This window comes from Marmota flaviventris, chromosome 14 (genome assembly GCF_047511675.1).
Source record: "Marmota flaviventris isolate mMarFla1 chromosome 14, mMarFla1.hap1, whole genome shotgun sequence".
In the NCBI taxonomy this organism is placed as follows: domain Eukaryota; kingdom Metazoa; phylum Chordata; class Mammalia; order Rodentia; family Sciuridae; genus Marmota; species Marmota flaviventris.
This window is the reverse complement of record NC_092511.1, coordinates 94,141,953-94,168,346: the sequence shown is the minus strand read 5'-3', so window position 1 is coordinate 94,168,346 and position 26,394 is coordinate 94,141,953. Positions and strand designations below refer to the sequence as shown.

At 45.5% G+C, this 26,394-nt stretch overlaps 1 protein-coding gene and 1 long non-coding RNA gene across 2 annotated transcripts in view; one reads left to right on the top strand and one right to left on the bottom strand.

Moving 5' to 3' along the window:
* Rfx8 (regulatory factor X8) overlaps positions 1-26,394 on the bottom strand; it is a 66,498-nt gene that overhangs the window by 5,919 nt on the left and 34,185 nt on the right. Inside the window, exons 6-14 of the mRNA XM_071601297.1 lie at positions 25,463-25,573; positions 24,860-24,937; positions 20,733-20,846; positions 19,792-19,942; positions 15,407-15,465; positions 13,800-13,956; positions 11,621-11,715; positions 5,794-5,908; positions 2,420-2,736 (exon numbers count right to left, since the gene is read on the bottom strand). Coding sequence (XP_071457398.1) covers positions 2,420-2,736; positions 5,794-5,908; positions 11,621-11,715; positions 13,800-13,956; positions 15,407-15,465; positions 19,792-19,942; positions 20,733-20,846; positions 24,860-24,937; positions 25,463-25,573 — 1,197 coding nt within the window. The remainder of the gene's footprint in view (positions 1-2,419; positions 2,737-5,793; positions 5,909-11,620; positions 11,716-13,799; positions 13,957-15,406; positions 15,466-19,791; positions 19,943-20,732; positions 20,847-24,859; positions 24,938-25,462; positions 25,574-26,394) is intronic.
* LOC114105369 (uncharacterized) lies at positions 7,403-9,256 on the top strand. The gene is made up of 2 exons (XR_003585001.2): positions 7,403-7,632; positions 8,163-9,256. It is a non-coding gene; the product is annotated as an uncharacterized lncRNA (long non-coding RNA).

Sequence of the window (26,394 nt, the reverse complement as noted above, 5' to 3'; positions counted from 1 at the left end):
GCTTCTGATCTCCTCTCCTCTGATCTAGTGTATACAATAATGAGGGACTTGAAATCAGGCAGACTGGGGGCTCCAACGTCTGTTCCACCATTTTCTTTAATTTATTTGCGGTGTAACTTTGCATAAATCACTTAGCTTCTCTGTGCCCATTTTCTCATCTATCATGTGATAATGATAAGAAAAGATGCTCTACAGGATTGTACAGGTTCAAAATGATGAATATAAAGGGTTTAGAGTAGGGTGTTAGATAAAGAGCAATTAATTCTTAAATCTTTTAAGATGTATGACAATTCAATCTTTTCAAAATCATTTCTATCCAGTCCTTCCTTTCATTGAACGTTAGTGGCATTTTCAGTGCATGACATTCAGTTAAGTGGTTTTTGGCGTTCTATGGCTCAGTTGGTCTAGCCATGCCAAGTGAGCCCAGGAATGGAAGGCTCGCCATCCACATGGTCCACACTTCATCATGGGTGGAGAGCAGGCTGTGTGTTCTCTCGAGTTACTCCATGATGTATAGAACTGCAGTTTTCAGGCTGTGTCTAAATCTCTGTTATTCTGTTTTGTAATGCAGTAGTTTGCCATGAGCTACTCCATTTTGAGTTCAAGTACAGAGTAGAATGACTCTATACCTTGTTTGTACAAGTAAAAGACCACCATCTGCCTGGCAAAATCATAGGCATTAGACTTATAAATAAATCAATTGTGCTAATAAGGATGACCACCCACAAACTTACCAAATTAATCAGAAGCACATAAGTGCATGGATGTATATAGCTCATATCAGAAAAACCAGACGCGTGGGCTTTTGGAACCCACCGGCCCACCAAATGGCACTCTACTCACTAGAGACCCATAAAGGATGGGCACCCCCAAACTGCACATGGCAGCACCTCGACCCTTTCACCTGGTCACTCATCATGAACCTTGCCCAGGAAAATCACCACTGAGATGAACCTCAGGCTTTAGCAGAGTGTGGTTTCTCCTGCCTGTGACGATCACAGAGGTCCTACTCCAAGCTGACACTGTCTGGACCTTGACCTAGAATAAGTTTTTGTGCTTTGACAGCTCTGCTTCATGAAAAATGTCTCCCACTGATCCTAATCTTTGCATTCATATCTGCTCTCTGCCTTTGCTCTCAGTTCAGCCTTCTTAACGTCTGTGGCTGCCTTAATCCTTCCTTAGCTTTTCTGGAAAATATATATAGTAGTAGCTAGCAATGAGCAGTGAAATGCATGGCAAGGTCACAAGTGTCCTTTAAATCACTTTAGGGTCTTCTTTAAACTACTTCCAAAGTGGACAAGAAAGCTACGGGTGGTAGTTAATTTATAAAAAAAAAAAAATACACAGAAGCAAAAGAGCTCATTGGAAAATACGTCAAAATAAAAGAATTAACGGGACTAACCCTTGACGGGGTCCACTGAGGTTGGTGTGAAGTGGAAATCATGGTTGTGGGTGTCTCTGTTTGTGTGGGAAGAAGATTCCTTTAGTAGCGCAGGCGCACTAAGAAACTTCTGACCGGTTACTGACCCCAGTGCCCACATTAACATGGAACTGAATTATAGATGAGGCCCCCAAGAATTGGATGGCCACCATGACAGTTCCAGAGGGGACCAACTAAGGTTAAAAACTCCACTGCCTGCCGAGAGGGAGGAGTGGAACATCTGATTGGCAAACAGTGCAGAAGGCGGTCCCCAGTTCTCCTGGTAAATATCAAACAGTCATGAATTTGGAGATGGCTTGTTTCCTGGGTCGTTCCTGATCAAAGACGACCCCCACTCTCGCCCCAAGGGAGGTGCTCTCTGCGTCAGCCTACTTTGCTTTCACTTTACCTTCATTCCACTTCCACTTATCACCAAGTTCTTTGGCATGGCTTTTGGTGTCTGACTTTAAATTTTCTTTCATCCGGACACAAGCACCGAGCTTTGGAGTTTCAGCCCCCTGCTTTCTGCTGACATATATATTTATACACATATTTGTGTAGTGCGAGTGTGATTTGAGTGTTACAGATATTAGACATTAAGATTGGGATAAAAGAACCTGTGACTGCCCCGCTTATGACTACCAGGTGACCCACAAGTATTCAGTAACTGCCACTAATAAAAGTGGTGTAGACTGTGAATTTGTTGTCATTCAATAAATCTGACCTTATGGAAAGTCCTAAACTTGTTTGACCTATGTTAATGACATACCGTGCTTAGAACGTCATGCCAGGCACCTATCACGGAACTAAAATCATAGCAGCAATCAACATCCTGGGCAAAATGATCTCAAGCAAAGCTGATTCTAGACCTTTAGCCTTGTTTGGACCACGTGATCTTGATGGGGTTCCTAAATACCTTAGAGTTCTTTTTCCCATGAAAGAACCGGGGGGGGGGGGGGGGGGTGTCTGGGGTGGGGGTGGGGGTCTCAGTGTCTCTACCTTATTGCCTGTGGCACTGTCCACCAGGAAGCCCAGGACCCGGAGAACTATGCTGCTCATGCCCTCCGGTATGGGGCTCTGGCTTGTGTGTTTCAGGGTCACCCAGGGTGGCTCTGCACTCGGGCCTGCACACTCCTGAGTTGGTGGAGAATCTAGAGGATGGAAAAGGGCCTCGACTGGCTGGATGAGAGACTGATCATCTGGCAGCATGTCCTTGAGATTCCCCATGTCCTCCTCTTCCTCTTCTTCTTCTATGTATGACTGAAGTATGTGAATCACATATTCCAAAAGCAGCAGATGAAACAGATGCCAGGAGCCTACATTTTAAAAACAACCAGCAATGAATACATTTGAGGGATGACAGACAGACAGAGAGGCATAAATAAATCACTGTGAAACTAACAACTTTTCTGGGGGCTTTTAACTCTTGTGCACGTGATCAGCATTGCTCAGCAGGAGTGGAGGGGGAGGAGGGGTGAGGGAATGGCGGGGTGAGGGAGTTCACTACTCTTACAGCAAGCAATCCATGCCCAGGGAATCCTTGCAGAACAGCCTAAGCCACAAAGAGAACTGAAAATACATCTGGTGGGAGCTGGGAGAAAAGTGAACCCTACAGGGAACCGGGATGCTGTTCCCAGAGCTGAATGTGTCCCTTTGTTCTTGGAGAAAGAAGATGTCCTTAATGTTTGCCTGAGAAACAGTGGGAGATATCCCACTTACTGCAATTGTTAAAAGATAATTTTTACATGAAGGTAAAATTATGACTCATAAACAATTTTATTTAACTTGCTAATAAATGAAGGAATGAGGCAGATGGTGCAATTGGTTCAAAGGAGAATTCAAAGTACTAAACATACAGAGGCAGTGGAGAATGGTGACATTAATTTACAAATAGAAGCAAATCAGATAAATCTGACCTACAATGCCTAGCCTATTGATCCTTGTTGTGAGAAATAGAAAGTCTGGTGGTTCATTTTCAAAATACAGTATTTGGCTTTAAATGTAAATTTACTGGGGACATAAGAAAAGCAGCCAGAGAGAAAATGAAGCAGAATGGTTACCACAGTTAACTCATACAATACAAACAGGAGGTAGGGGAAGGCATCGGCCTAACTAACCGAGATAAAAATCTCTCTTTTAAGAAATAGTAACTGAAAAAGTCAGAACCGCTATGTGCAAAATGCACTCACCCCAAAAAGGCTTCCTGAACAAAGGGAGATGGAGATGACTAAATGTACACTTCTTTTCTTCTTTCTGAGATGGAGAACAAAGGGAGATGGAGACGACTAAAGGTACACTTCTTTTCTTCTTTTTGATACTGGGTTGAAACCCAGCAACACTTAACCGCTGAGCCACATCCCCAGCCCTTTTTTATTTTGAGACAGGGTCTTGCTAGGTTGCTTAGGGCCTCACTAAATTGCTGAGGCTGACTTTGAATCTGCAATCCTCAAACCACAAAAGTACATTTTGTAAATGACCCAATAGTAAATAAGGACAAATAATGAATGGTCAGGTGATGGTAATGGACCCCAAATAAGGTCTTATTCAAACTACACCAGGAGGCTAGCCCCTAGAAATATTAATGGGCACCATCAAGGCCTCTATCAAATGTAAAAGACCTTGAGGCTCACCACCTGTGGGAACACTCCAGCCAACTCCCTTGTCCCAAAGAGAAGGGATACTGGAAGGTGGGTGTGAACCCAGGTGGGAGTCACAGGAAGGAAGGATTAAAACTGAAACTAAAGGACACATGGCCTTCATACTTATTCAATGCCTGTTTAACATAGATTTTGATCCATGCTCATACCACGAAACCATATAAACCCCTAAACTAGCACACCAGAATGGTTTTCCTGCTCTCAGGCCCCTTCCCACATGGAGGGAGTTTATCCTTCCCTTCCATTATTGTCTGTGGGTTTTATTCTTCAAATTTGTGAGACAGGAACCCAGAAGAGAATTTGAGAAGCAGGGAATCTGGTCTCATCTCAAAAACTCTGGTTTCCATAGGAGATAGAAAAACCTAGGCGGCCTTCAGGAATATTGTGCGTGCCATAGTACACAACCGATGAGGGACCCAGGGAGGGACCTAGTTCAGTAAGGGATGAAACACTAATTGCAACTGCTCTGGGTGTGCCTGCTCACCCAGACACCTGATCTTGCAAGACCTTCAGTAAAATTTGGCTTCCCCTGTACCTTATGTCCCTGAATCCGTTCTCTGGATTTGGGCAGGTAAGCGTGTTTCTCACATTGTGAAAGAGGAAGAGGGAAAATTACTGGTGCAAATATTTTGATGCATATGGAGGTTCAGGCAAGGTAGACTGGGAAAAGCAAAGACAACCACAGGCTGGATTTCATTTTGTGACTGCACATGAACTCTGCTCTCTCATGTTGCTCTGGAAGAGCGTCAGCATAAAGCAGAGTCAGTGTGGACCTCACTAGAGGGGAGGAACTGATTATAAATGGATGTCACCTATGTGGCTGCTTACACCAATAACCCTCAAAAGAGCTCCAGGGTGATTTATCAGGGTGTTTGCAAAACTGACCTGAGAGAGGGCTTGCCTTCTCCTTGCTCCTACTGGCCCAGAGAGCATCTGGCTCTGGGAAACAGACGACCTGCCCTGATTATTGTGGAAACTTAACAAGGGCGGGGACTTTGTCTTTCCACTGCTGTATATTCAAGTGCCCAGGAAGGTACCTGGGACATTGTAGGGAAATCAAAATATCTGTTGAATGGAAGCAGCAAAAAAAAAAAAAAATTCCCTTCCTATAACACCCCCTTTATGAGCATCTTTGTCAAAGACATGACTTTCTTCAATAGAGGAAGATCAATCATGAACTAGCAAATCTGCAAAATGACTTCATTCTGTGTACAATGGCAACTTTACCAATTGCTATTCCCTGAAGTTAAATACGGATGCTCCAAAGAACCCATGTTTTCCCCCCTTGTCTGTTGTGTCTCCATGTTTTCTTAAAAAAAAGTTCATAATGTAAAAAAAAAAAACAGGGTAGCCTTCTACAGGTCGAACTATCATGGAATGAGAAAGTGAAGCCTAGTCCATTTGATGGACTATCTCTTTGCCATTAATAAAAAGATGACTGTGGTTTTGTATGGTTTTCTTTATCTGTGATGCTTGTTAAATTTTAAAAAGTTAAAAGAAGATAAATAGATTCTACATAGCAACATTCACAATACTTACACTAAGTAAAATTTTTATTATGTGTGTGTGTATGTGTGTGAGTGTGTGTGTTGGCAGAGATCACACTCAGGGTCTTGCATATGTCAGGCCAGTGCCTAACACTGTGCTGTTTTCCTAGACCCAAAATAACATTTTAAAAAGGTAGAACCCAAAATATTTTTGCGTTCTCTCGCTTACCAAAACTCTCTTTGTGGCAGAGGGTCATGGCTTTGCTCACAGCAGTGAGAAGGAAATTCCATCGTAACTGGAAGCTGGCGGCCAGTTTTATAAACTCTTCTTTGCTTCTGCTTGACTATTTTTGTGAGAGGGAAAAAGAAAGTCATGAAGAATGGCCTTTTTTTAAAATGCACAAGTCTGTCATGCACAGACATTTTTAAAAGGCCAAAAAAACCCCAAAAACCGAAGACAAAATGATAAGAATAAGAACTGAGGCAGTGGCACACGGGGGCAGGGTGGGGTGGGGGGGCTTTTTCTGGTGTTTCTTCGTCTCCACAGAGATGTTTCCAGGACAGAACCCTTTGAAGTAAGTAGACAGAATCAGGGACCTGGAAAATTGGCCTATTTTTTTTTTAACAATCTTCAAAAATTTTTTAAAATAGAGATCAGATAAATGTTGGATTAAATTTATGGATTAAACACCTGCACTGGGCTCCAAGAGACCTAAACAGAATGGAATCACTCATGCATGCTAAAGTTCTCAGATAGAAGAAAAGGGCCCAGCACTCCACAAGAAGTACTTTTTATTATTCCATCTTTAGAAACTATGGGGGCCGCAATCTGCTGCATGGCTGGCTGAGGCTGCATGAGATGAGGCCACTTGGAGATATTTTGCTTTGGTTGTGGCAAGTCATCTGGGTTCCCTCCCAGATGACTCCATCCCATAGCCTGTCTGGATGCTCCAGACACTTTAGCTGTTCCCAATATGGTGTGTGAGGAGCTCTCCTGTTATGGTTTGGATAGGAGGTGTCCCATCAAAAAGTTCATGTTAGGCACTGTTCAAAGGCAGTATGATTGGACTATGAGAGCTGAAAGCTAATAATTTAAATGGATTATGGGATAGTAACTGTAGGCAGGAGGGTTGTGGCTGGAGGATACAGGTCTCTGGGGTGGGGTGTGCCCTTGGGAATTATATTTTGCCCCTGGTCCCCTCCCCCCCTTTCTCTCTCTCTTTCCCCCTCCCCCTCTCCACCTCTCCCCCTCCCTCTTCCCTCTCCTTCTCTCTTTGCTTCTGGGCCTTGAGTTGAGCAGCTTTCTTCCACCACGCCCTTCTGCCCTGATGTTCTGCCCCACGTTTGGCCCAGCGCAATGGACCTGATCAACCATGGACTGAGTCTCTAAAACCATGTGCCCCAAATAAACATTTCCTCCTCTAAGTTTTTCTTGTCAGATCTTTTGGTTACAGTGGTGAAAACCTGCTTAATAGACCTCACCTGCCCATGACTGAGCAGAAAGTCTGAAATCTGCTGGCAGGACACTGTGCATGTGTGAGCCCGCCTTTTCCCTTACCCTTACTGGAATAGTCTGTGTGCGGCTTCCCTTTATGCTACAGCATAAGTCCTAATAAAACCTCTCTGGATGTTGATGTTATATTTTGGCTATTTGTGATTTCTTCTCAGTAAAGCAGGCTGAAATAGTTGCACAAACAGCTTGTAAAACTGCTGTCGGGGCTGGTAACACTGAAGGCGACTAACAGCCAGGAAACAGCAGGAGGGACGGAGAGCTGCCGGGAGCTGATAACTCCAGGGCTGGCTCTGGCTGCCAGGAGAGCAGTGGGGAAAGCCACTAATGCTAAGAGCTGAAAGCTGCTATCCTCGAAGGGAGCTGCACTTGGCCTAGTCCTGATTTCTATCTGCATAGAGGAAAAGAACCCTCAGCCCACTGGCAACCGTTCTATGTCACCGAGCTGAAACTAAGCTGTTTATCTGATCTTCTGAGAATAAAAGGCAGAGAGAAAACAGAAGAGTTTTCCCTCACCACAATAAGGAAGTGCCCTCTGCTTTGACCTTGACAAAGAAAGTAAGTCACTTTGAAATTTTGATCAATTGCTTTTAATTGCTTATTTCTGCTTTTTTTTTCATTCTTTCCTCATTTGCAAACGCTGTCCTCCTTGCAGAGCAGGGCTCCCTGAAACCTCTTCTAGTTCTAAGGGTTACCCAGTCCGTGACTTTTCCTTTGTTCAAGTAAACTGTTAAATTCATTGTGTCTACAGGTTTTATTTTATCAAGTGCCACAGAGAAGCACCATGGGGTAGACGTATTGAAAGTCTACACAATCGTCACCGAGAAGACTGGTGGCTGTTTTGACAAGCCCTTTTGCAAATCACGTCTGATTGAAAAAAGGGGACACAGAATCACATAATAATGAAAAATAAGGGTGCTTACTCAGGAAGACAGAGCTGGTTCCTGCACTGTGTAAACATTCTCAGGACTGGAAAGACCCTACTCCTGCATTCCATAAAGTCAAGGTCATCTGATGGCCTGAGTAGCCCTAACCTGGGTATCGATGAGATGTTGCTATATAAAGACTAAGAAATTCTCTCTGCCTAGGTTGACAGCAGTCTCGGGCCATGCTTGAGGTGATCTGCACAGCCGGGAGTCCTGGGCATGTGTTCTATGAATGCCCTAAAGCCTCTTCAAAGTCTTAATCAAAGTCCATGTGGACCACCTACTGGCTGGCAGCCAGTCTTTGAAGAAGAGAGGGAAGATGGCAAGAAATGACAAAATACCCTGTCTCATCACTATTTTTCTTCCCTTCTGCCCCCATCCAATGCCCTTGACACACCAAAGGGTTGCCCTGAACTTTGGGTAGATGTGAATTCCCTTCAATAGTAGGGTGTTTCTCACCATCTGAAATGGGGCACAAGAGGAACTCCTCCCACTGGTGATCCACAGGGGTGGGAGTGGAAATTTAGGGGCAGTTTGAGAGACAATGAAACTATAAAAACCACAAGGATCATTTCTAAAAGCAACCAGGAAAGGAGCTCTGGGCAATTAGACTTCTCTCTGCACAAATGTTTGGGTATCAGCCATAAACCCCACTGAGCATTCTTCCCATCACCACCACCCTGTGGCACTTCTTGCTCCTTCTTTTAGAAACTGTTCTTGGGCCCCAACTGCAGGAGATGAGAACACTGGAAAACACACCAAAAACTTGGCCATTTCCCTCTGCTTGCGTGCTGCCAGATGCTAACAATTGAAACCATTTGTCATTTCTGACAAGCCCAAGGGTCTGCATTTTAACAGTCTGAGTGTTTTATTGACAATCGTCTGTGAGCGTTTACCAGACAAGCTATTTTATAAAAACAAGTCCTTCAAAGGCATACTGCCACAGGAACACCATTTTTCTAACACGCCTCATTGGTGGAGGCTGCAGACACCACGGTGGATTGAGACGTATGTAGTGTCAAACAGTTTACGATGTAGGAGAAGACTTTCAGGCTGCTTCGAGGCAGCACTGGTATTCACAATTTCAGTGGGCTCAGCCTGGCTCAAGTTGGAGGCTGAGTCAGTCCCTAAAATAAGGAACAGTGATGAGGCATAAGCCTTTCACAGTAGCAAGGCAACTCTGGACATCTCATTGCTGTTACCACAAGCTTTGCCTAAGACCAACAAGGATGAATAAAACCGTTCAAGATCTGGAACGATTGTTTTTAAGAGGCAAAGAATGGAAATGGATACCTGCTGAGGGTAGGAAATGGCTTTCTACCTCAGTCCTGAGGAGCTTGCTAGGAGACTGAAAAGCCCAAAGTCCCCTGAGGTCTTGGTGAACTTCTTGACTGAGAAGTCACAGGCACAAGGTCAGATGGGGTAGGACAGGGAGTGACAGCAACGTAGCCAGAGACTTAAAGAAGAATGTTCAACCCTTCGTTCTGGTCCCCAAGGCCCCAGTCTTGCTCTCCACTATGGTCTGTGTTCTTTCTTCCCTACAGGCCCTCCATTTCCCTGTATGCCCCCCCTTTGTTGGTGGCTTCCTTCTCCAGGATGCCTTGCCTCCCTCTCAGTTAACTTTTTTTTTTTTTTTGGTACTGGATTGAACCCAGGGTGCTTAACCCCTGAGCCACATCCCCAGCCCTTTTAAAATACTTTATTAGGGTCTTGCTGAGTTGCTAAGAGCCTTGCTAAATTGCTGAGACCGGCTTTGAACTCATGATCCTCCTGCCTCGGCCTCTCACGCCTCTGGGATTACAGGCGTGTGCCACTGCGCCTGGCTCCTCTCAGTTAATTTTAATCCTATGCACCCTTTAAAGCTGCTAATGGGTTAATCTGTCCTCTGTGCATCGTCTTTGCAAACTTTCTTTTCTTTTCTTTCTCTTTGCCCAGCAGTCTAAATTCTAAAGGAAAGCCTCACCTAAATGACTAAGATTTTAACTGCTAGATTCAGCTATTCCAGGAAGAAGGAAAAGAGAAACATGGGTCATAAGACCTCCTATCAGTAATCTTTCTCTAGATTTACAGGATCCAGGACATCTGGTGGCCTCAAGATAACATCAGAATGTGTCAAAGAAATGGACACTACATGATGAATGATTACCCTAGTACACCCCACCCCTGTCTGTGGTTGAAAATACACTTCCTTCAATGTCCCGTGTAGCTCTTTGCTTGCAGTTGTTAGCTCGACGGTCCTCAGGATGATGGCTCTCCACCTTCTCATCAGCTTGCTGCTTCTACCAAAGCTCTTTCTCTATGACTGCCTTGCCCCTTCGCTAATTGGTTGACATCAGGCAACTAGCAGACTCAGCTCTCTGCAGGGTAACACCTTCACATCCCAATTCAGGTCCCTCTTTAAGGCTTTCCCTGTCACCCGAGCTCTGGGGAGCATGGTGTCACAAGAGGCTGGGGTCCCTTGGGCTGCCCTGCTTGCATCTAAGTTTTAGCTCATAGCCCTGGGCTCCCCTACCTTCTGGGGGCCACTGAAGCAAGGTGCCGTGGCTTCTCTCACGACATTCTCAGCTCTTCAAGGCTGACTGGCCATGCCGACGATGACGAAAAGCAAACCTTACTGACCCTACTGAAGTGACTGCCAAGAGGCAGGCTGATCAGAAGGACCAAAGCCACCCACCGCCACAACCAACTCATCCTAGAGAGATTTTTGCTTTTTTTTTTTTTTTTTTTTGTGGTACAGGGGATTGAACCCAGGGATTCTTTATTTATTTTTTAAAATTTTTTTCTTTTTCTTTTTCTTTTTTTTTAGTTGTAGTTGGACACAATATCTTTGTTTGTTTATTTACTTATTTTTCTGTGGTGCTGAGGCTTGAACCCAGCGCCTCACATGTGCTAGGTGAGCGCTCTACTGCTGAGCCACAACCCTAGCCTGAACCTAGGGTTTCATTGTTAGGCAAGTGCTCTGCCACTGAGCTACACCCCCACCCCTTCTCTGAGCTTTTGAAATCAAGTTAGACAGTCTAGTGGGCATGTCTCCAAAACATTCAGACAAACCTGTTCTTCCCACACTGTACCATTGCACTCTCCACACAGTACCCCTGGGTGCATGTGCTGGCCCACTCACCTACATGTGCACACACACACACACACACACACACACACACTTTCCCAAACACGCATGTGCACACACATGTACACACATTCACCCACTTATAAGCTGCACTTATGTACACGTGTACCCCACCACATGCATGCTCACCCAAACATAAGCTCACATACACACAGACATACACACACATGTGATGTGCCTCCCACCCCCAACTTGGCTTTGCCAAAGCAGTGTAAGGCCACTTCGCTACACTAACACCCTTGCTACACCACACATTTTGGCTGATAGCTGGAGAACCTGTTTCTCATACCCCCTGGGTATAGACAATACTTCAAAGGCCTTGCACTCATTTGGAACACAAAGGATGAGCTCTGAGGCTGGATTTGTCACCCTCTGTGGTCATCCAGTTGGGAGTCATGTGGTCAGGTAATGGGCACTGGAGGTTATAATTTAGTCAGAACAATCAATGCACACCTTCTTTGTTCTTGTTAAACACACACACACAGTTTTGTACCTGGAAGACAAAGGCTTGGAGATTGGAAGACAGACAATTCAGGAATACACTGAGATCTGTTGATGTTCCCAGCAAAGAAATTAAACAGCTTAAACCTAAAAAGAAACATAAAGATTCTCTCAACCCTGCAGGACTCTGTAGGCACCGGTGTCCTAGGTAACCTGAGGGTCGGAGCAATACAGTTCAAAGGGATTTCCCCAGGGCCTCACACTCATTCAGAACACAAAGGACAAGTTCTAAGGCTGGGTTTGTCACCTCATCTAGTCCCCACATTCTGCCACTTGTTGAAATGGAAAGCAATGTTTTGAAACAATGACTCCACCTTGTAATTACACCGCCCTGTCTTCAGATGAGCTCACTGCACCATACAGACATGACCTCACCTGTCCTTGACATTTTCACAAAGAGGCTAGTTTATTAATGTCATTTTGGGGATGGGGAACATCAAAGCCCAGCACCTGGCCTGGGGTTATGCACCCAATCAGGTGGAGCCTGCAGGAGCCAGTGTGAAGTCCTCCACCTGCACAGACAGCAGGAAGTACAGCTTTTGGCCTTCCCACCTCTCTGAGCACCACTGCCCATCAAGCAGAGTTTAGAAAACACAGTAGGTGGTTGTGGCCCTGGCTCAGCTTGGTTAAGATTCCTCTCACCTTGGAAGCATGTGCCTACCAGGTACCAGTGACTGTGTGTTGCCTTCTGGCCAAGTTCTGCATGCTCTTTGAAGGACATAAGGATGCCAACAGGAGCACCAGATCCCTGGGAAGGCCAGCCTGGCAGGCACCTGGCAACCTCATGCCCTCCTGAGGCTCCCTGGGTAGGAAACAGGGTTTAGCTGACCACCTGGGATTTCTGGGGTAGACAGTGCCTTAGGAGGGAAACCCTTTGGGCTCTTACAGAACTGCTGTCCAGAGCTTTGAAGCCTGCTAGGTTAGGCATTAACCTTTCTGATGTCAGGCTGGAGGGAAGGGGGATCCCTAGGGGGACCTGAGATTTGGGACAGCTAGGACAATAGGGGAAAGGGACACACAAGGGACAGGATACCCATCCTGTGGGAGGATGGCAGAGGCTATTTGTCAACAACATGTAGGCATTCAATACAACTGGTACAACCTTACCAAGGTCAGCCCTGCTTCAAGGTCAAAGACAGAGGGTGGAATAACTTCTAGGTGGTACTTTTATGTGATCAAGACAACAACTGGTTATGAAATGCTACTATGTCCCAGCTGGTTGGCCCAAGAGGAACAAGATGTAGCTGTCCCCTGAAAGAGCCCACAGGACTAGGCAGGCCGCTAAATTTCTCTAGAGCTGAGTGTAGCAGGAAGGGGTCACGCCATGGAGGGAGGGGCAGCTAGGGCATCCTGGCAGGGAGCTCCTGGAAGGGCACAAACAGGGGAGCCTGGCACCCATATACCCTCCTGGCAACTGTCATCTGAAGGCCTAGAGATTGGCTCCTGACCCCGTAATCTAGAGAGGGGGTCAGAACCATACTGCAGCCTCCCCCCAAACTTCTCCAGGAACCCTCGAGTCTGGAGGGTCCCTTCTATCACTACATTTGTCCCCAAGAAATGTAACATGATAAATTGACCAGTAGTCCGAGCTCTGTATAGAAGGGAGATTTTTTTTTTCTTAAAAAATAATTGTCAGAAAATAAATGGCAAGAATATCCACATGCTTCACCTCACTCTTATAAACCAGTCCAATATGATAAAATGCACCATTACTAAACTATACTTCATTAAAAATAATATTTAATGCTACCAACAGTGGTGACAGCAGAATCTGGTGGGAAACAGTTGACTCAATCCAGTTCAGAGCAGGGTAGAGAGACATTTGAATCTACATGCAGGTACAAGATAGATGCAGAAATTAAGATTTTTTTTTTCCTAAAGAGGATAGTCTGGAAAGGAATATTGTCAAGGGGCAATATCAATATGCAATACTTGTCTAGTCACTCAGCAAACACGTATCAGCATTGATGCCCCATTTGACACTTGGGGAGGTTCTGGAAGCACAGAGCCATGGGGTGATCCCTGGGGTGTTCCTCACCCCTTATATAGGAAATGAGCACAGCCAAGAGTAAAGACCCATTCTACCTACATTAAGAAAATCAGAGTGATGGTCAGGCTATCCCCGAATATACACCCAAAGCTCCAATAAAGAAACCAAGGAGAGAGATTACATTTCATTTCTGTGTGGCTCTCCGGCTCCTCTGCATGGCTTGGGTCACTTGCCAGGGCTTTCTTAGAAATATCCAAAGCGCCTTGATTGACAATGGCATGTAGATCTGACTTCAAGATGCTGACTCTCCTGTTATTTTTCAATACCATTCTCATAGTCTAAGGAAAACAGGGCAGCATAATACTTAGTTGTGCCATTTTACTTTTGTATGAACGCTGTCCCCCCACCACCACCACCATCCACATTATCAGGATTTTATTGTTGAGGAGGAGAAAGAAAAGTGAATTGGGGTATTGTCCATTAACACTTAAGTGACACTTCAAATATTCAAATCTCACACGTTCTAGAACTGCCTTGCTGGAAACCAGCATTTGGAAGGCATGGGGCAGGTGTGCCCAGGGCTCTAAGGGCACTGCGGCTCTTCTGTTTCTTACTCTTTGTTCCCCATACAACAAGCCCAAGCTACTCTAAAGAGGAAAATGGCAGGTGATTGACACCTTCGAGGGAAGGGTAGGGAGAGCCTCAACCTGCTGCTGAGTCACTGCCAGAGAGACCAGCTCATGGTATAGAACTGCTGCAGAACAGGTCGCCCTGAGGGGTTAAGTGGGTAACAACCTCCACCAACTCAGAGTCTAGGGAGAGCTTGGAGCTGGAAGGGTGGGGACAACTCAGCAGAAGACCTACTGAGCTCCTCGGAGCTGACACTGACTTGAGTAACAGTCCCCACGCTCTGTCCCCATCTGCTGTCCAGGGGATTTCAGAACAGATTCATAAGTGGCCCATGTGCCAGATGTGGCATTTCGGAGTCATCTCGGGGTGTCCACAGGGCTGGATGCCAGGACTCCCATGGATACCAAAATCGTGGACACTCAAATCTCTTTGCATATAACCTGCGTACATTCTCCCATATGCCTTAAGTCATCTCTAGATGACTTATGATGGCTAGTGCATTGTAAATGCTACATAAATAGTTGTTATACTGAATCGTTTAGGGAATAATGACAAGGAAAAAAAGTCTTTTTGTGTTAAGAACAGACATAACCATGGTAAGCCTTCGCATGCTTTCAATTCTGGGTTGAAACCTGCAGACATGAATGCTGACAATATCATCTTCTCTTCATCCCTTCCTCCAGCACTGAAGCTACATGGTCACCCCCCACCCCCATGAGAAGGCTGAGGAACCTGGCAGCCCAGATGCACCAAGTCCTCAGGGCCATGCACAGGGGTGAAGGGGTCTGTCTGTAGGTCGGTAGGTCCCAGGGTCTGCTGCGATGCTCTTTAGCTTCTGACACCATCTGGCTTGGGGCAGTACCTGCATGGCCTGCCTCCTGCACTTTTTGAATGCTGACCTGTTTTCTCTCCTGTGCAGAGAGAGCTGAGGTAGATGGAGCTTCCCAAGGAGGGAAAGAAGGTGGACTTCTAGCTGAGCAGGACAGGACCCCAGGCCTTCCCAGCCAAGGCCAGCAAGGCCCTCCCATCTGCTCTGCCCAGGGGCAGATGGAAGTGGGTGGAACAGGCAGCAACCACTGCTCTTAGGGGAGACTTGCAGTCTTTTCTTGGCCCTTCAGGAACCCACTTTGTTCCTCCCGTTTCCTTGCTGCAACCTACCTTTGCCATGTTGGAAAGGTATGTCTTTCTTCTGAGTCTTTTGACAAACACAGTGACTTCTGTTAAGAACAACACATATGGTCACTACCAATATGGCACCCTCCAGCTCCCCTGTGCCAGAGCCAGGAGGAGGTGCACAGGGTTGAGCATCGAGGCACAGCTATCTAATCTGTTCCTCCCCTCCTCTGTCTCCTGGCCCTTTCCCCAGTGATGAGACTCAAATCTCCATCCATCCCCATGTAAGCCCAGCATCTGACATGGGGGCCACTGTGGTCTGAATGCTTGTGTCACCCCCTCCCACACAGTGATGGAATCAGAAAGTGAGGCCTAGTCATGAGGGTGGAGGCCTCCTGGTGGGAGTAAAGATTTTGTAAAAGAGACTCCAGAAAGAAATGGATGGCATTAGAGAAGATTATGCTAAGTGCAGTTAGCCAATCCCCCCAAAATAAATGCCGAATGTCTTCTCTGATATAAAGGGGGGTGACTCAAAGTAGGGTAGGAAGGGAGAGCATGGGAGGAAGATTACCTCTAGATAGGGAATAGGGGTGGGAGGGAAAGGGAGGGAGAAGGGGAAGAGCAAGGATGGTGGAAGGAGATCCTCATCACAATACAAAATACATGGATGAAGATGTGAATTTGGTGTCAACATTTACCTTATATATAATCAGAGATATGATAAATTGTGGTATGAAGGTGTATTAAGAATTGTAATGCACTCAGCACCACATACAAACAAAAGATGTTGTGTCCGCCGATAACTAAAAAATAAATATTAAAAAAAAAATTCTCTCTCTTGGGCTGTGGATGTGGCTCAAGCGGTAACACGCTCGCATGGCATGCGCGGGGCACTAGGTTCGATCCTCAGCACCACATAAAAATAAAATAAAGATGTTGTGTCCACCGAAAACTGAAAAATAAAATTAAAAAAAAAGAATTGTAATGCAAAAAAAAAAAAGAGAGAGAGCTCATGTATAATGGCAGAATTTGGCATGAACATACTTTATAAACAGGGTTGTGAAAAATTGTGCTGTGAATGGCTAATTATGAATGTAATGCATTCCACTATTGTCACGTATGTAAGAAATAAATAAATATATATATATATATGCAAAGTTAAAAAAAAGAAAGAAAGAAGACAGATAGACACAGTTCAGTTCTCTTGATCATTGAAACCATTGATTACTACAAAATAGCTGAATATATGGGTGTGGTTGCCCAAGATTAAGAAAGACTTCCCTGTCTACATCATTTTCTAGACAGGATGCAGGGATCAAACAGAAGGACCTCTACTAACTCTCGTCTAGACAGACAAGAAGGTGTGAAATGACATAAGGAGAAAACTTAATACAAAAACTCCATGTAAAGATTTCATGTAAAGAGTCTCCTTTTGAGAAATGCAGCTATATTAATTATGATGTAGAGTCAAATTTAGAAATTATTTGAAGACTAACATGTTCTTTTTAAATAAAATGTTAATAATTATTATACAATGACATTAAGAGAGAGAGAGAGAGAGAGAGAGAGAGAGAGAGAGAGAGATATCCCAGAAAGACTTCTCACCTCTCCTCCCACCTGAGGGCAAAGCAAAAGAGCCGTCTATGCACAGGGAGTAGCCATCCCCAGACACCACATCTGCCCACCCAGTGCTTGGAATTTTGTTATAACAGCCTGAGAGGATGAAGACAGCGAGTTTAGAATTTTTGCCAAAGAACCCTGAGACCCCCAACTTTTTTATCTCTTAGAAAATAACTAAAGGAAAAGATGAAAAGAGAAAACGTCAAGAAGAAGGCACTTTCCTCTTAGATGTGCTCACTTACTCACTTGACAGCTATTAGGGCACATTTGTAGACTGCCCAATGAATATTTGCTAGATTCTCCTGAACTGATGGAAAAAGGACCGCCTCTCCTTCCAGGGGTTCACTCACAGGAGGAGGGAGTCCCCAGATATGTAAATGAACTCTCAACAGTAGGCTAAGTGCGCCCCTCAAATGTCAGAGGAGAAGAAGGTGAGGGATTCTAAGAAGGGAGGGCACCGTTTGAAAGAGAGTGTCCAGGCCAAGCGCAATGGCACACGCCTGTAATCCCAGTGGCTGAGGCAGGGGGATCCAGAGTGCAAAGCCCGCCTCAGCAAAAGCAAAGTGCTAAGCAACCCAGTGAGACCCTGTCTCTAAATAAAATACAAAATAGGGCTGGGGGTGTGGCTCAGTGGTCGAGTGCTCCTGAGTTCAATCCCAGTTGACACCCCCCCCCAAAAAAAAAATGAAAGAGAATATCCATCAGGGAGGGCTTCACTGAGAAGATGAAATTAAATCTGGGCTTTGAAGTAAAGTATGAGTTAGCCAGGGGAATGGGGGGGGGGGGCGGCCCAGAGAAAATCAGGAACCAGGGCCTTTCGGGGGATAACCAAAAGTCTTGTGTGGTTGGGGAGCACTGGTGGGTCAAGGGGTCCCTGGGGAGGTAGAGACAGGGGTGAACCACAGGCCAAACAATTGAGTAAATTTGCAAGGCAAGTGAGAGAGACAGGAGACAGTCTGGGCAACTGGGGGCCCGGAAGGACATAAATTGATCAAATTGCTGTTTAGGGATGATCTCCGCCGATGCAAGGGAGTGCGCCTGGGTTGGGAGAGGATAGGGGTGGATGGATCAAGTAGGAAGCTACTGAAGCTGAGAGTGAGAGAGATTGGTGGGGGGCACGAAGAGAGAGAGAGAGAGAGAGAGAGAGACAGACAGACAGACAGACAGACACACCAAGGGTTTGAACTGGGGCAGGTGCTGAAGCAGCCATGAGAAGACTAGAGCAGAAGCCCTGCTTCATGGATGCCTCTCAGAGCGAACCCGGGTGTCAGCCCTCCCTGCTGCCTGCATGGATGGCAACCACACAGGCCCACGCGCCCAACCTTGTATAGTCCCCAACTTCCAAGTGGAAGAAACGGGGACCAAGGTTTCCAGCATGAGTACTGAACACGGATGGGGTGGTGGGGGGTGGCGATTACACCCGGTCCTGTTCTGTAAGCATTTTGAGAAGGAAAGAGCTCACCTGTTACCACTCAGAAAACAATTGCAAAAGAAGCAAGACTCGGGCTGGGGTTGTGGCTCAGTGGTAGAGCACTCGCCTACCATGTGTGAGGCCCTGGGTTCGATCCTCAGCACCACATAAAAATGAAACAAAGATATTGTGTCCACCTATAACTAAAAAATAAATATGAAAAAAGAAGAAGAAGCAAGACTCAGAAATGGGGGGGAATAGCAGTTGCTAGCTTGGAGAGGGGATGACTGTGAGCTGGTCCAAGAAGGACAGGCTCTGGGTATGGAAGGATCGTGGAAAGAGCTATAGATAATGCTGAGCATCTCAGAAAGATGCAGGGATATTCCTGGGACTGTCAGACCTGGTGCCCCTGTAGCAGGTGTGTGCTGGGGTTTAAAGGGTCATGGAGTTGAAGGGCACAAAAGAGGCCAGGTTTAGGGAGCACTGGGACAGCTGACTGGTCACAACAGGAAGCCCCTGCAGGGTTTGGCAGAAAGGCAGCTTGGTGGAAGGAGTACAGGGTTGATTCTCCCTTATCCAAAATACTTGGGACCAGAAGTGTTTCTGATTATTTTATTTTGGGGGGATTTGAGAATATCTGCATGCACAAAATGAGTTTTTTTGGGGGGGACTGAGACCCACGTCTAACCATGACATTCATTTATTTTTTCATATATATCTTATACACAGAGCTTCAAAATAATTTTATACAGTATTTTTAATGCACCTGCATTTTGGCTGTGACCTGTCAGGTGTAGTCAAGTGTGGAATTTTCCACATGTGGTGTCACGTTGGTGTTTAGAGGTACAGATTTTGGATTTCAAATATTCTGATTAGAGATGATCAGTGTGCATTCACAGACTACAACCTGGCAGCCAGGTAGATGGGGAAGGCATTCTGGAAAGTCGCAAGGAGATGATGCAAGTCCCAAGGAGACCGCTAAGATGGGAGAGCCTTGGTGGCCCTAGAGATAGGAGGGATTAAGGACATAAGAGGGATATCTAAGGAGGAAATGACATTCTTTGCATAGAGCAGCAAGAGGCGGAAAGGCTGTTGGAGCTGGAGGTGGCTCATCTGCTTGAGGAGGGCAGCGCGGCCAGTTCTCCCTCCCCAGCAACATGATACTCACATCTCCAACCCCAGGAACCCAGCAAAAGCCCACACAGTTATTCAGGAGAGCAGATGGAAAGGGTGTGAACGCATCAGCCCTAGCGCCCCTTCACCGGCATGAAGGGAAGGTCAAACCCTGAGCAAGGCCAGGCCTCCAGACCTGGTTCCGTGTGTGACAGCACAGGGACCACAGAACACAGCTGAAGAGTGTGAATGTTTTTCAGATTTTTTTTTTCCCATGAAAACTGACCTTTGAGTTTGGAGATCTGTAAGAGGGTTGGAAACCCTTCCAAAGCATTAAGAAGCCACAGCTTAAATTTCTTACTAAATATCCGGACAGATTTCAGGTACTGAATAGAAACATCTTCCAAGAAGTCATGAAGGAGAACGTCCTCAATTCCCTACAACACAAGTATAAAGTCACTGTGTCTCATAATATTATAAGTACCAATGCTCATGCATGCCACAGAGAGGGGACAGGCCATGCCAAGTCTGAGGGAGGGTCCCCACCTGCTCTGCAGGGTAGCCACTGCTTTCTGGGCAGGACATGACATCAGGCTGGTGCAGCCAGAGTTTGAATTTTTTTTTTTAATATTGGTATCTGATTGGTTTTTGTGTATGATGCTGGGGATTGAACCCAGGGCCTTCACATTCTAGGAAAGTATACTATCGCTAAGCTGCACTTGGAGCCTCTGATTCAATTTTTAAAAAAGCCCCACGTTGGCCAATATTGGGTGAGTCAAATCCAACACACATAAGCATTGAATCCTGCCTCCACTCTTCCCTTGTGTTTAAGAACTTGGGAGCCCTAGACTGTTTCTTAAAACAGCAACAAAATAAAAGGTAAAGTTTGCAACTAGTGGAAGGGGAACCCATTTTCACCACAAAAAAAAATGCAATAACCACTCCAGAGTCAGGAGCTCCAACCCCACCCAAGCCAAACCCAGGGCAGTTATGAATATCCTCAAACGCCTCCCTTGGTTGAAATGTGCACAGAAAGAACATTAACTCAATTCAGAGTTCACTATGTACTTTGGCTTTTTCTTTATGTGAGGAAATTAAAAAAGAAAAGCCAAGTTTTAAGCAAGGATCAAAAGCTTTCCTCAGAGGACTCAAAGCCACATTGCAAGGGACGTGGGGAGCTGTCACTTTCCAGAAAGGTACAAAGTGGAGACTCCAATGTGGCCCTACCTTGTAGAGCTGGACGTCATAGCACTTCAAGAGCTGGTGCACATCAGGCAATAACATGAGCATGACAACGTCTTGCTGCAGAGATCTCCAGAAGGATGTGAGCAAGTCCTCCACCTAACGTCGGTAACAGACGTGTCACAGAAACCACTGCGTACCCTGGGAGGCTAATCCCCCCGTAGGGACGTAATGAGCCCCAAAGGAAAATGGGATAAATCTCGTTCCAATGACTCTAAAGCTTTGCCTGTCAGCTCTTCCAACTGTACCATGCAAATATATTTTTTTTTCCAGCAACGCCTCCGAGGGAGCCTGCCAGTTGGATGGGACTATTTCCTTGAGGGTGGTGTCTAGAGGGAAAGCGGTTTCTGACCACAAGGGGGCTCTGGGTGATTACGACAGGAGGAGGACTGGGCCACAGTGGCCCAGTCAAGGGTAAGTGTTCATGGACTGACTGATCTCCTCCATCATTTTTCAGTTCAGAAAGAGGTGTGTTTCATCACAGAGGTCTCCTCTTTGACATCAAGTGGGAAGTCACCCAAGGACTGCGTGGGCAAAAGCGGGCAGTGATTCTACACAGGAGCCATTGCTAAAGACTTGGGGGGGGGGGGGCGACTCTGTGGAGGAACAAAATGGTTGCTTTCTTCCTTTTCCTGTTTTCCTCCAGCTTGACTCTTCACCTTCCACTCCTGAATGAGGTGGCCAACCTGAGTTCCCAGCTGATAAAGAGTTCCCAGGCTCAGATACCCTGAGGCAATGCAGGGACCCATCAGTGACTCCCAAGAAAATGAGCCATTTCCCACGCGTGGACTCTCAAGGGGTAAGGGTCAGCTCTTGAGCTCCATCTAGAATGTTCCTGATGGGAAATCCTGTCATCAGGGGCATGTGTTCTAGAGAAGATTCTAGAGAAGATTTCTCCAAAGAGACTCAGAAAAAACACAGCACTGGATGGGTTGGCCCTTCGACTCCCTCTCACCTTGGTGACTTGGGAGCTTGGCCTGGTGGGGACCTGGGTTAGCCACCACAGACCCATGGGCTCACTCCCTCAGCACCACGTCCAGTCATCAGACCCCTCAGAGACACCTGTCTATTCTGGCCCCTTCTCTGATGGCCCTATTGCTATCCCAGACTGACCCTCGTCCCTGCTCACCTTGACTGTGACAAATCCTCCCGCTGACATGGGGCTGACCGGGGCCACTGCTCCCCCACCGTCTCCTCAGTGCATTGGAATTCTCTTTCCAGTGCCAACTTCCTTGCCTCTCTCCCCTCCAGCTCCCCTCCTTTAGAGATAAATCCCACCGTGGTGAACTTTTTATCGTGCCAGGCCCGTGAACATCCTGCTGACTTTTCACGGGCTCTACCTGGAATCCATTTCCTATCCTGTTTCCTCTCCTGGAAACTCCAGTTTTCCCACTGGAGTTAGCAGCAACATGGCCTGCTCGGGGGGCACTCTCTAGCCTTCCTGAAAAACCAGCCTCTACTTCAGAGCAAAGCCTGTCCAAGGAAGGGGGCATGACCTTTATCCTTGGGAAGACCCACAGAGCACTCCTAGGCACATTCCCACCCTGCTAAGTGGTTTATCTACAAATAACAGGAGAAATCTGCTGCGCCAGGTGTCCCTGACTCAGTCAGGCTAGGTGGGGATCCATAGCAGCCCCCCAGCAGCCACCAATCAGCATGAGACAGGGAAATACCTGGGATGCCAGATGACCCTCCCAGTAGTTTATGGTGGTTGATAACGTGTTGGGAAACCATGTAGTTCAGCACGAACACCCCTCTTGGCTTAAACCCATCAGTTCAAACGAATACCCCTTTTGTACTGACCAATCACCCTACCCAACTTGTTCCCGCCAGTGAATGTGCTAATAGTGTGTTTTAGAGTTGTTATTTGATTTTCCCGAGGTCTGTGATGATTTGCTAAGAGATGCTATGATGTATGTGGGGGTCCCTGCCTTCTCCAAAGAATGTATAAAACTGCTGCAAACCCTGGGCTCGGGGCCTCTCAGCGTCACCAGTTGCTGTGTGTGTGTGCGGAGGACCGAGCTAGCTCGCAATAAACACCTCTTTGCTGCTTACATCGATCTTGGGTCTCTGGTGGTCTTTTGGGGGTCCCGAATTCGAGCATAACATTCCCTGTTGCTCTTCCTGGGCACCCAGAATATTCTAATCACATAGTTTGCTACAGTTTGAATGTGGTTTGTCCCTCACTGAACTCATGCAGAAGTTTAAATTCCATTGTGACATATTAAGAAGGTGGAGACTTGGGCTGGGGTTGTGGCTCAGTGGTAGAGCGCTTGCCTAGCATGCGTGAGGCACTGGGTTCAATTCTCAGCACCACATACCAATAAATAAAATAAAGATCCATCAACAACTAAAAATATTTTTTTAAAAAAGAAGAAGGTGGAGACAATCTGACTAGGGAATTAGAGGTGAAGCCTTTGGGAAGTGGTTAGAATTAGACAAGTCTCATCAGGGTGGAGATCTCAGGACTAAATGCTGGGGGCTCTATAAACATACCCATGTACACCCTGTTACTTGCAATGGTGATGCTCTGTGCTGCTCTGGGCTCCAGCAAGAAGGTTCTCACCACTTCTGAGGCCTCTAGACTTTGCACCTCCAGAATTATGAGCTGAAATAAATCTTCTTTCTTTATAAAGTAGCCTGCCTCTAGTATTTTATTACAGTAACTATTGTTGTTTGGATCTGTACTGTTCCCCAAACGCCCATGTGTTACAGGCTTGGCCTCTAGGAAGTGGGAGAGATGGGAGGTTTTGTCACAGTCAAGGTAAGAAGGGATGAGGGTCAATCTGGGATAGCAATAGTGCTATCAGAGAAGGGAAAAGTGGTAAAAATGGTAACAGGGAGGCCTAGTGGGAGGTCTTCCAGTAAAGCTCTTGAAGGGGATTTCAGGACCCTGATCTCGTCCTTTTTCCTGTTTTTTTTTTTTTGTTGTTGTTGTTCTTTTTTTTTTTTCAATTTCCCAGCTATGAGGAATTTTGCTTCACCTCATGCTCCCTGCCATGATATGTTGCCTCTCCACAGACTCAAAATGGACAGTTGCCAATCCACTGAAAACTCCAAAACCATGAGCCAAAATGCACATTTCATCTTTTTAAGTTGATTATCTCAGGTATTTTGTTATAGTAACAGAAACTAACTAACACAGTAAGGAAAAGCTGATTAATAAACAGCTATTCTAGAACTTGTCATATCATATTTATTGGTTAATATATCTCCTTTTATTACCAGACTGCAAGTTTCCCAAGCGTTATCTTCCTACTCTCAGAAATGGTGCTGGTCACAGGATTTGATTTAAGTAAGTATTTGATGAGTGAGTGAGTGAGTGAGTGAAGGAATATGTCAGACACTCAGGGTAGATGGTTGGTATAATGTTGCACGAATAGAACACAGACTGTTTTGAAGACTCACTATAATGCTTTCAAAGTGCATAGGTACCTTATAGGCTCATGCCGATTGTCTATTATTAGATAAAGTTTAAGTGCTTAGAATCTTAATGCATTGGAAAAAAATGTTCATTTGAATGTGCACTTGTTTCCCTGATTTTCATCTGATACTGAAGAAGATAAAATTCAGGTTAGTTAAAGATTTATTCATGTTTTCCACTGTCAATTATACTTTTCTTTTATTTTTCTTTTAACAAAAGGGGACTGAACCCTGGGCCTTGTACATGCTAAGCATATGCTCTACCACTGAGCTACACCCATTGCTGCACAGCCACTTCTAGAATAAAATCTATAGTCCCCACCCATGTCAGATGACCTGCTTCTTTTTCAGTTGGCATTTATTAATAAAATGACCCTTTAGCATTATTAAAAAATCCAGGATGTACATAACCAACAATAATTTATTCAAACTCTGCTGGAATTAGGTTCTAAAGAAGAAAAGCTGAATTTGTACTTAAAGCCTAAAGTTATCCACATTTAGCACCTTGGAGAATTTCCAAATGATTAAACTGAGTATCCATGCCACCTTAAAAGAACTCACTGTCAAACAGCTGCATTATAAGCACTTTAGTACAGTGGATTACCACTCCATCTCCCTGGAGGGGTCCAATCAGGTAAAGCAGTTAATAATCAGCCGCAAATGCTTGTATATTATAGAGAGAAACCTACCCTCTGGAGCTGTTGGTTCCTCACGTTTTGTAAAATGTCTTGACAATAGTCGCAGTATTTGTCAGCAAGGCAAGCCATCTAGGAAGGACACGGAAGGTCACCCCAGCTTTCAGGCCACTTCAGGAATGACTGGACCCTCAAAGACCCTGCGGAAGCTCTTGCATTTCTGACATGGCCATTTTAGCTGGGCTCTTCACTTGGGTCACAGTGTTCTTTATTTTTATGGGGTAATGCAGGACCCGTAGGTCAGGTAGTTGTAACTCATGTATCACAACATGAGTAAGGGTTTTTTCCACCACCACAAAGCCACCCACTTTTGACACTCCCCCATTATTTCCCAGCTCCAGTGTCTAGAAATTCTGTGTCTCTGTTCGCTTCTCTGTCATGGGGAGGCCCTTACTCAAGAAGATGACAGAGCTGGGCCTTTCCCAACAATGTGAAGGGCAGACCTGAATGTCCTGCCCACCACCACCTCACAGGTCTGAGAAGAGGCCATATTACCCCATGTGTTATAACCATGACCTTGGGCAATACAAGAAGGTATTTACCGCCTAGAGCAGCACCCAGCAGGGAAAGCGGGTCTCCCCTACGAGACAGACCTACCATTTTATAGGAGTGTTTCTTTGCCAGCTCTTGCTCCCAAAATGGACATCTTCTGAATTCAGACAAAGGAGATCCAGCGGGCTCTGTCTTTATCGGTGAACGGTTTTCACACTAGAAATAATTTACACAATGGATTATTTCTTTAAAATGAAAATGCATTTTCTGGCATATAATCCGTGTCAGAATGACATTGCTACTATAAGTTAATGCTCTGTTATCCACACTCCTGGACATTCTATGGATTCCATTCCAAAGACCCTAACCTTTTTTTTCTATAACTCCATGAACTTTGCTCACCATGGAGGTGTTAGGATTTAATATACTACCCAAACATAGCAGTGTTCGGGTCAAGTGCAGTACAGTCATGTCCAGTAAAAAATATTGTCGATGAATCTTTTAATGTCACGAGTCTGTTTCTACAACCTTTGTCCATACAGTTGTGGCTCCTTGAAATAAAACTCTATCTTGTCTGGATCATCATGTCTGAATCATAAAAATGGTTAATTAATCAGAAATCTCAGGACTATAGCCAATAAGGCAAATTAGGTTTTCCCCTTAGAAGAACAATTAACAGAATGGTAAGGGGGGAAACAGGTGAAATTGCAGAAGGTGCATTTGCCATTCCTCTCTGTGTTATCCACACTGCCATCTCTGAGCCAGGGCAGCCATGACCCCTCCTGATTTGAAGAAAGGACATCAATTTTATTTGAAATAACTTCCTCAGGATCTTCCTGGGCTTTGGAATAAACTCCCTTACAATACAATAGCTTAAAATAATTCCTACAAGTTGGACATTGAGTTGCAAAGCCTACGGGGTGACTTTTCATTGTCTCCCCAACCCTGTGTCTGCTCTGTGAAGGTACAGTGGAAGGTCTTGGTCTTCACATAACCCACAGCTGAACTAAGTTATTCATTTGTAGAATGACTTCTGA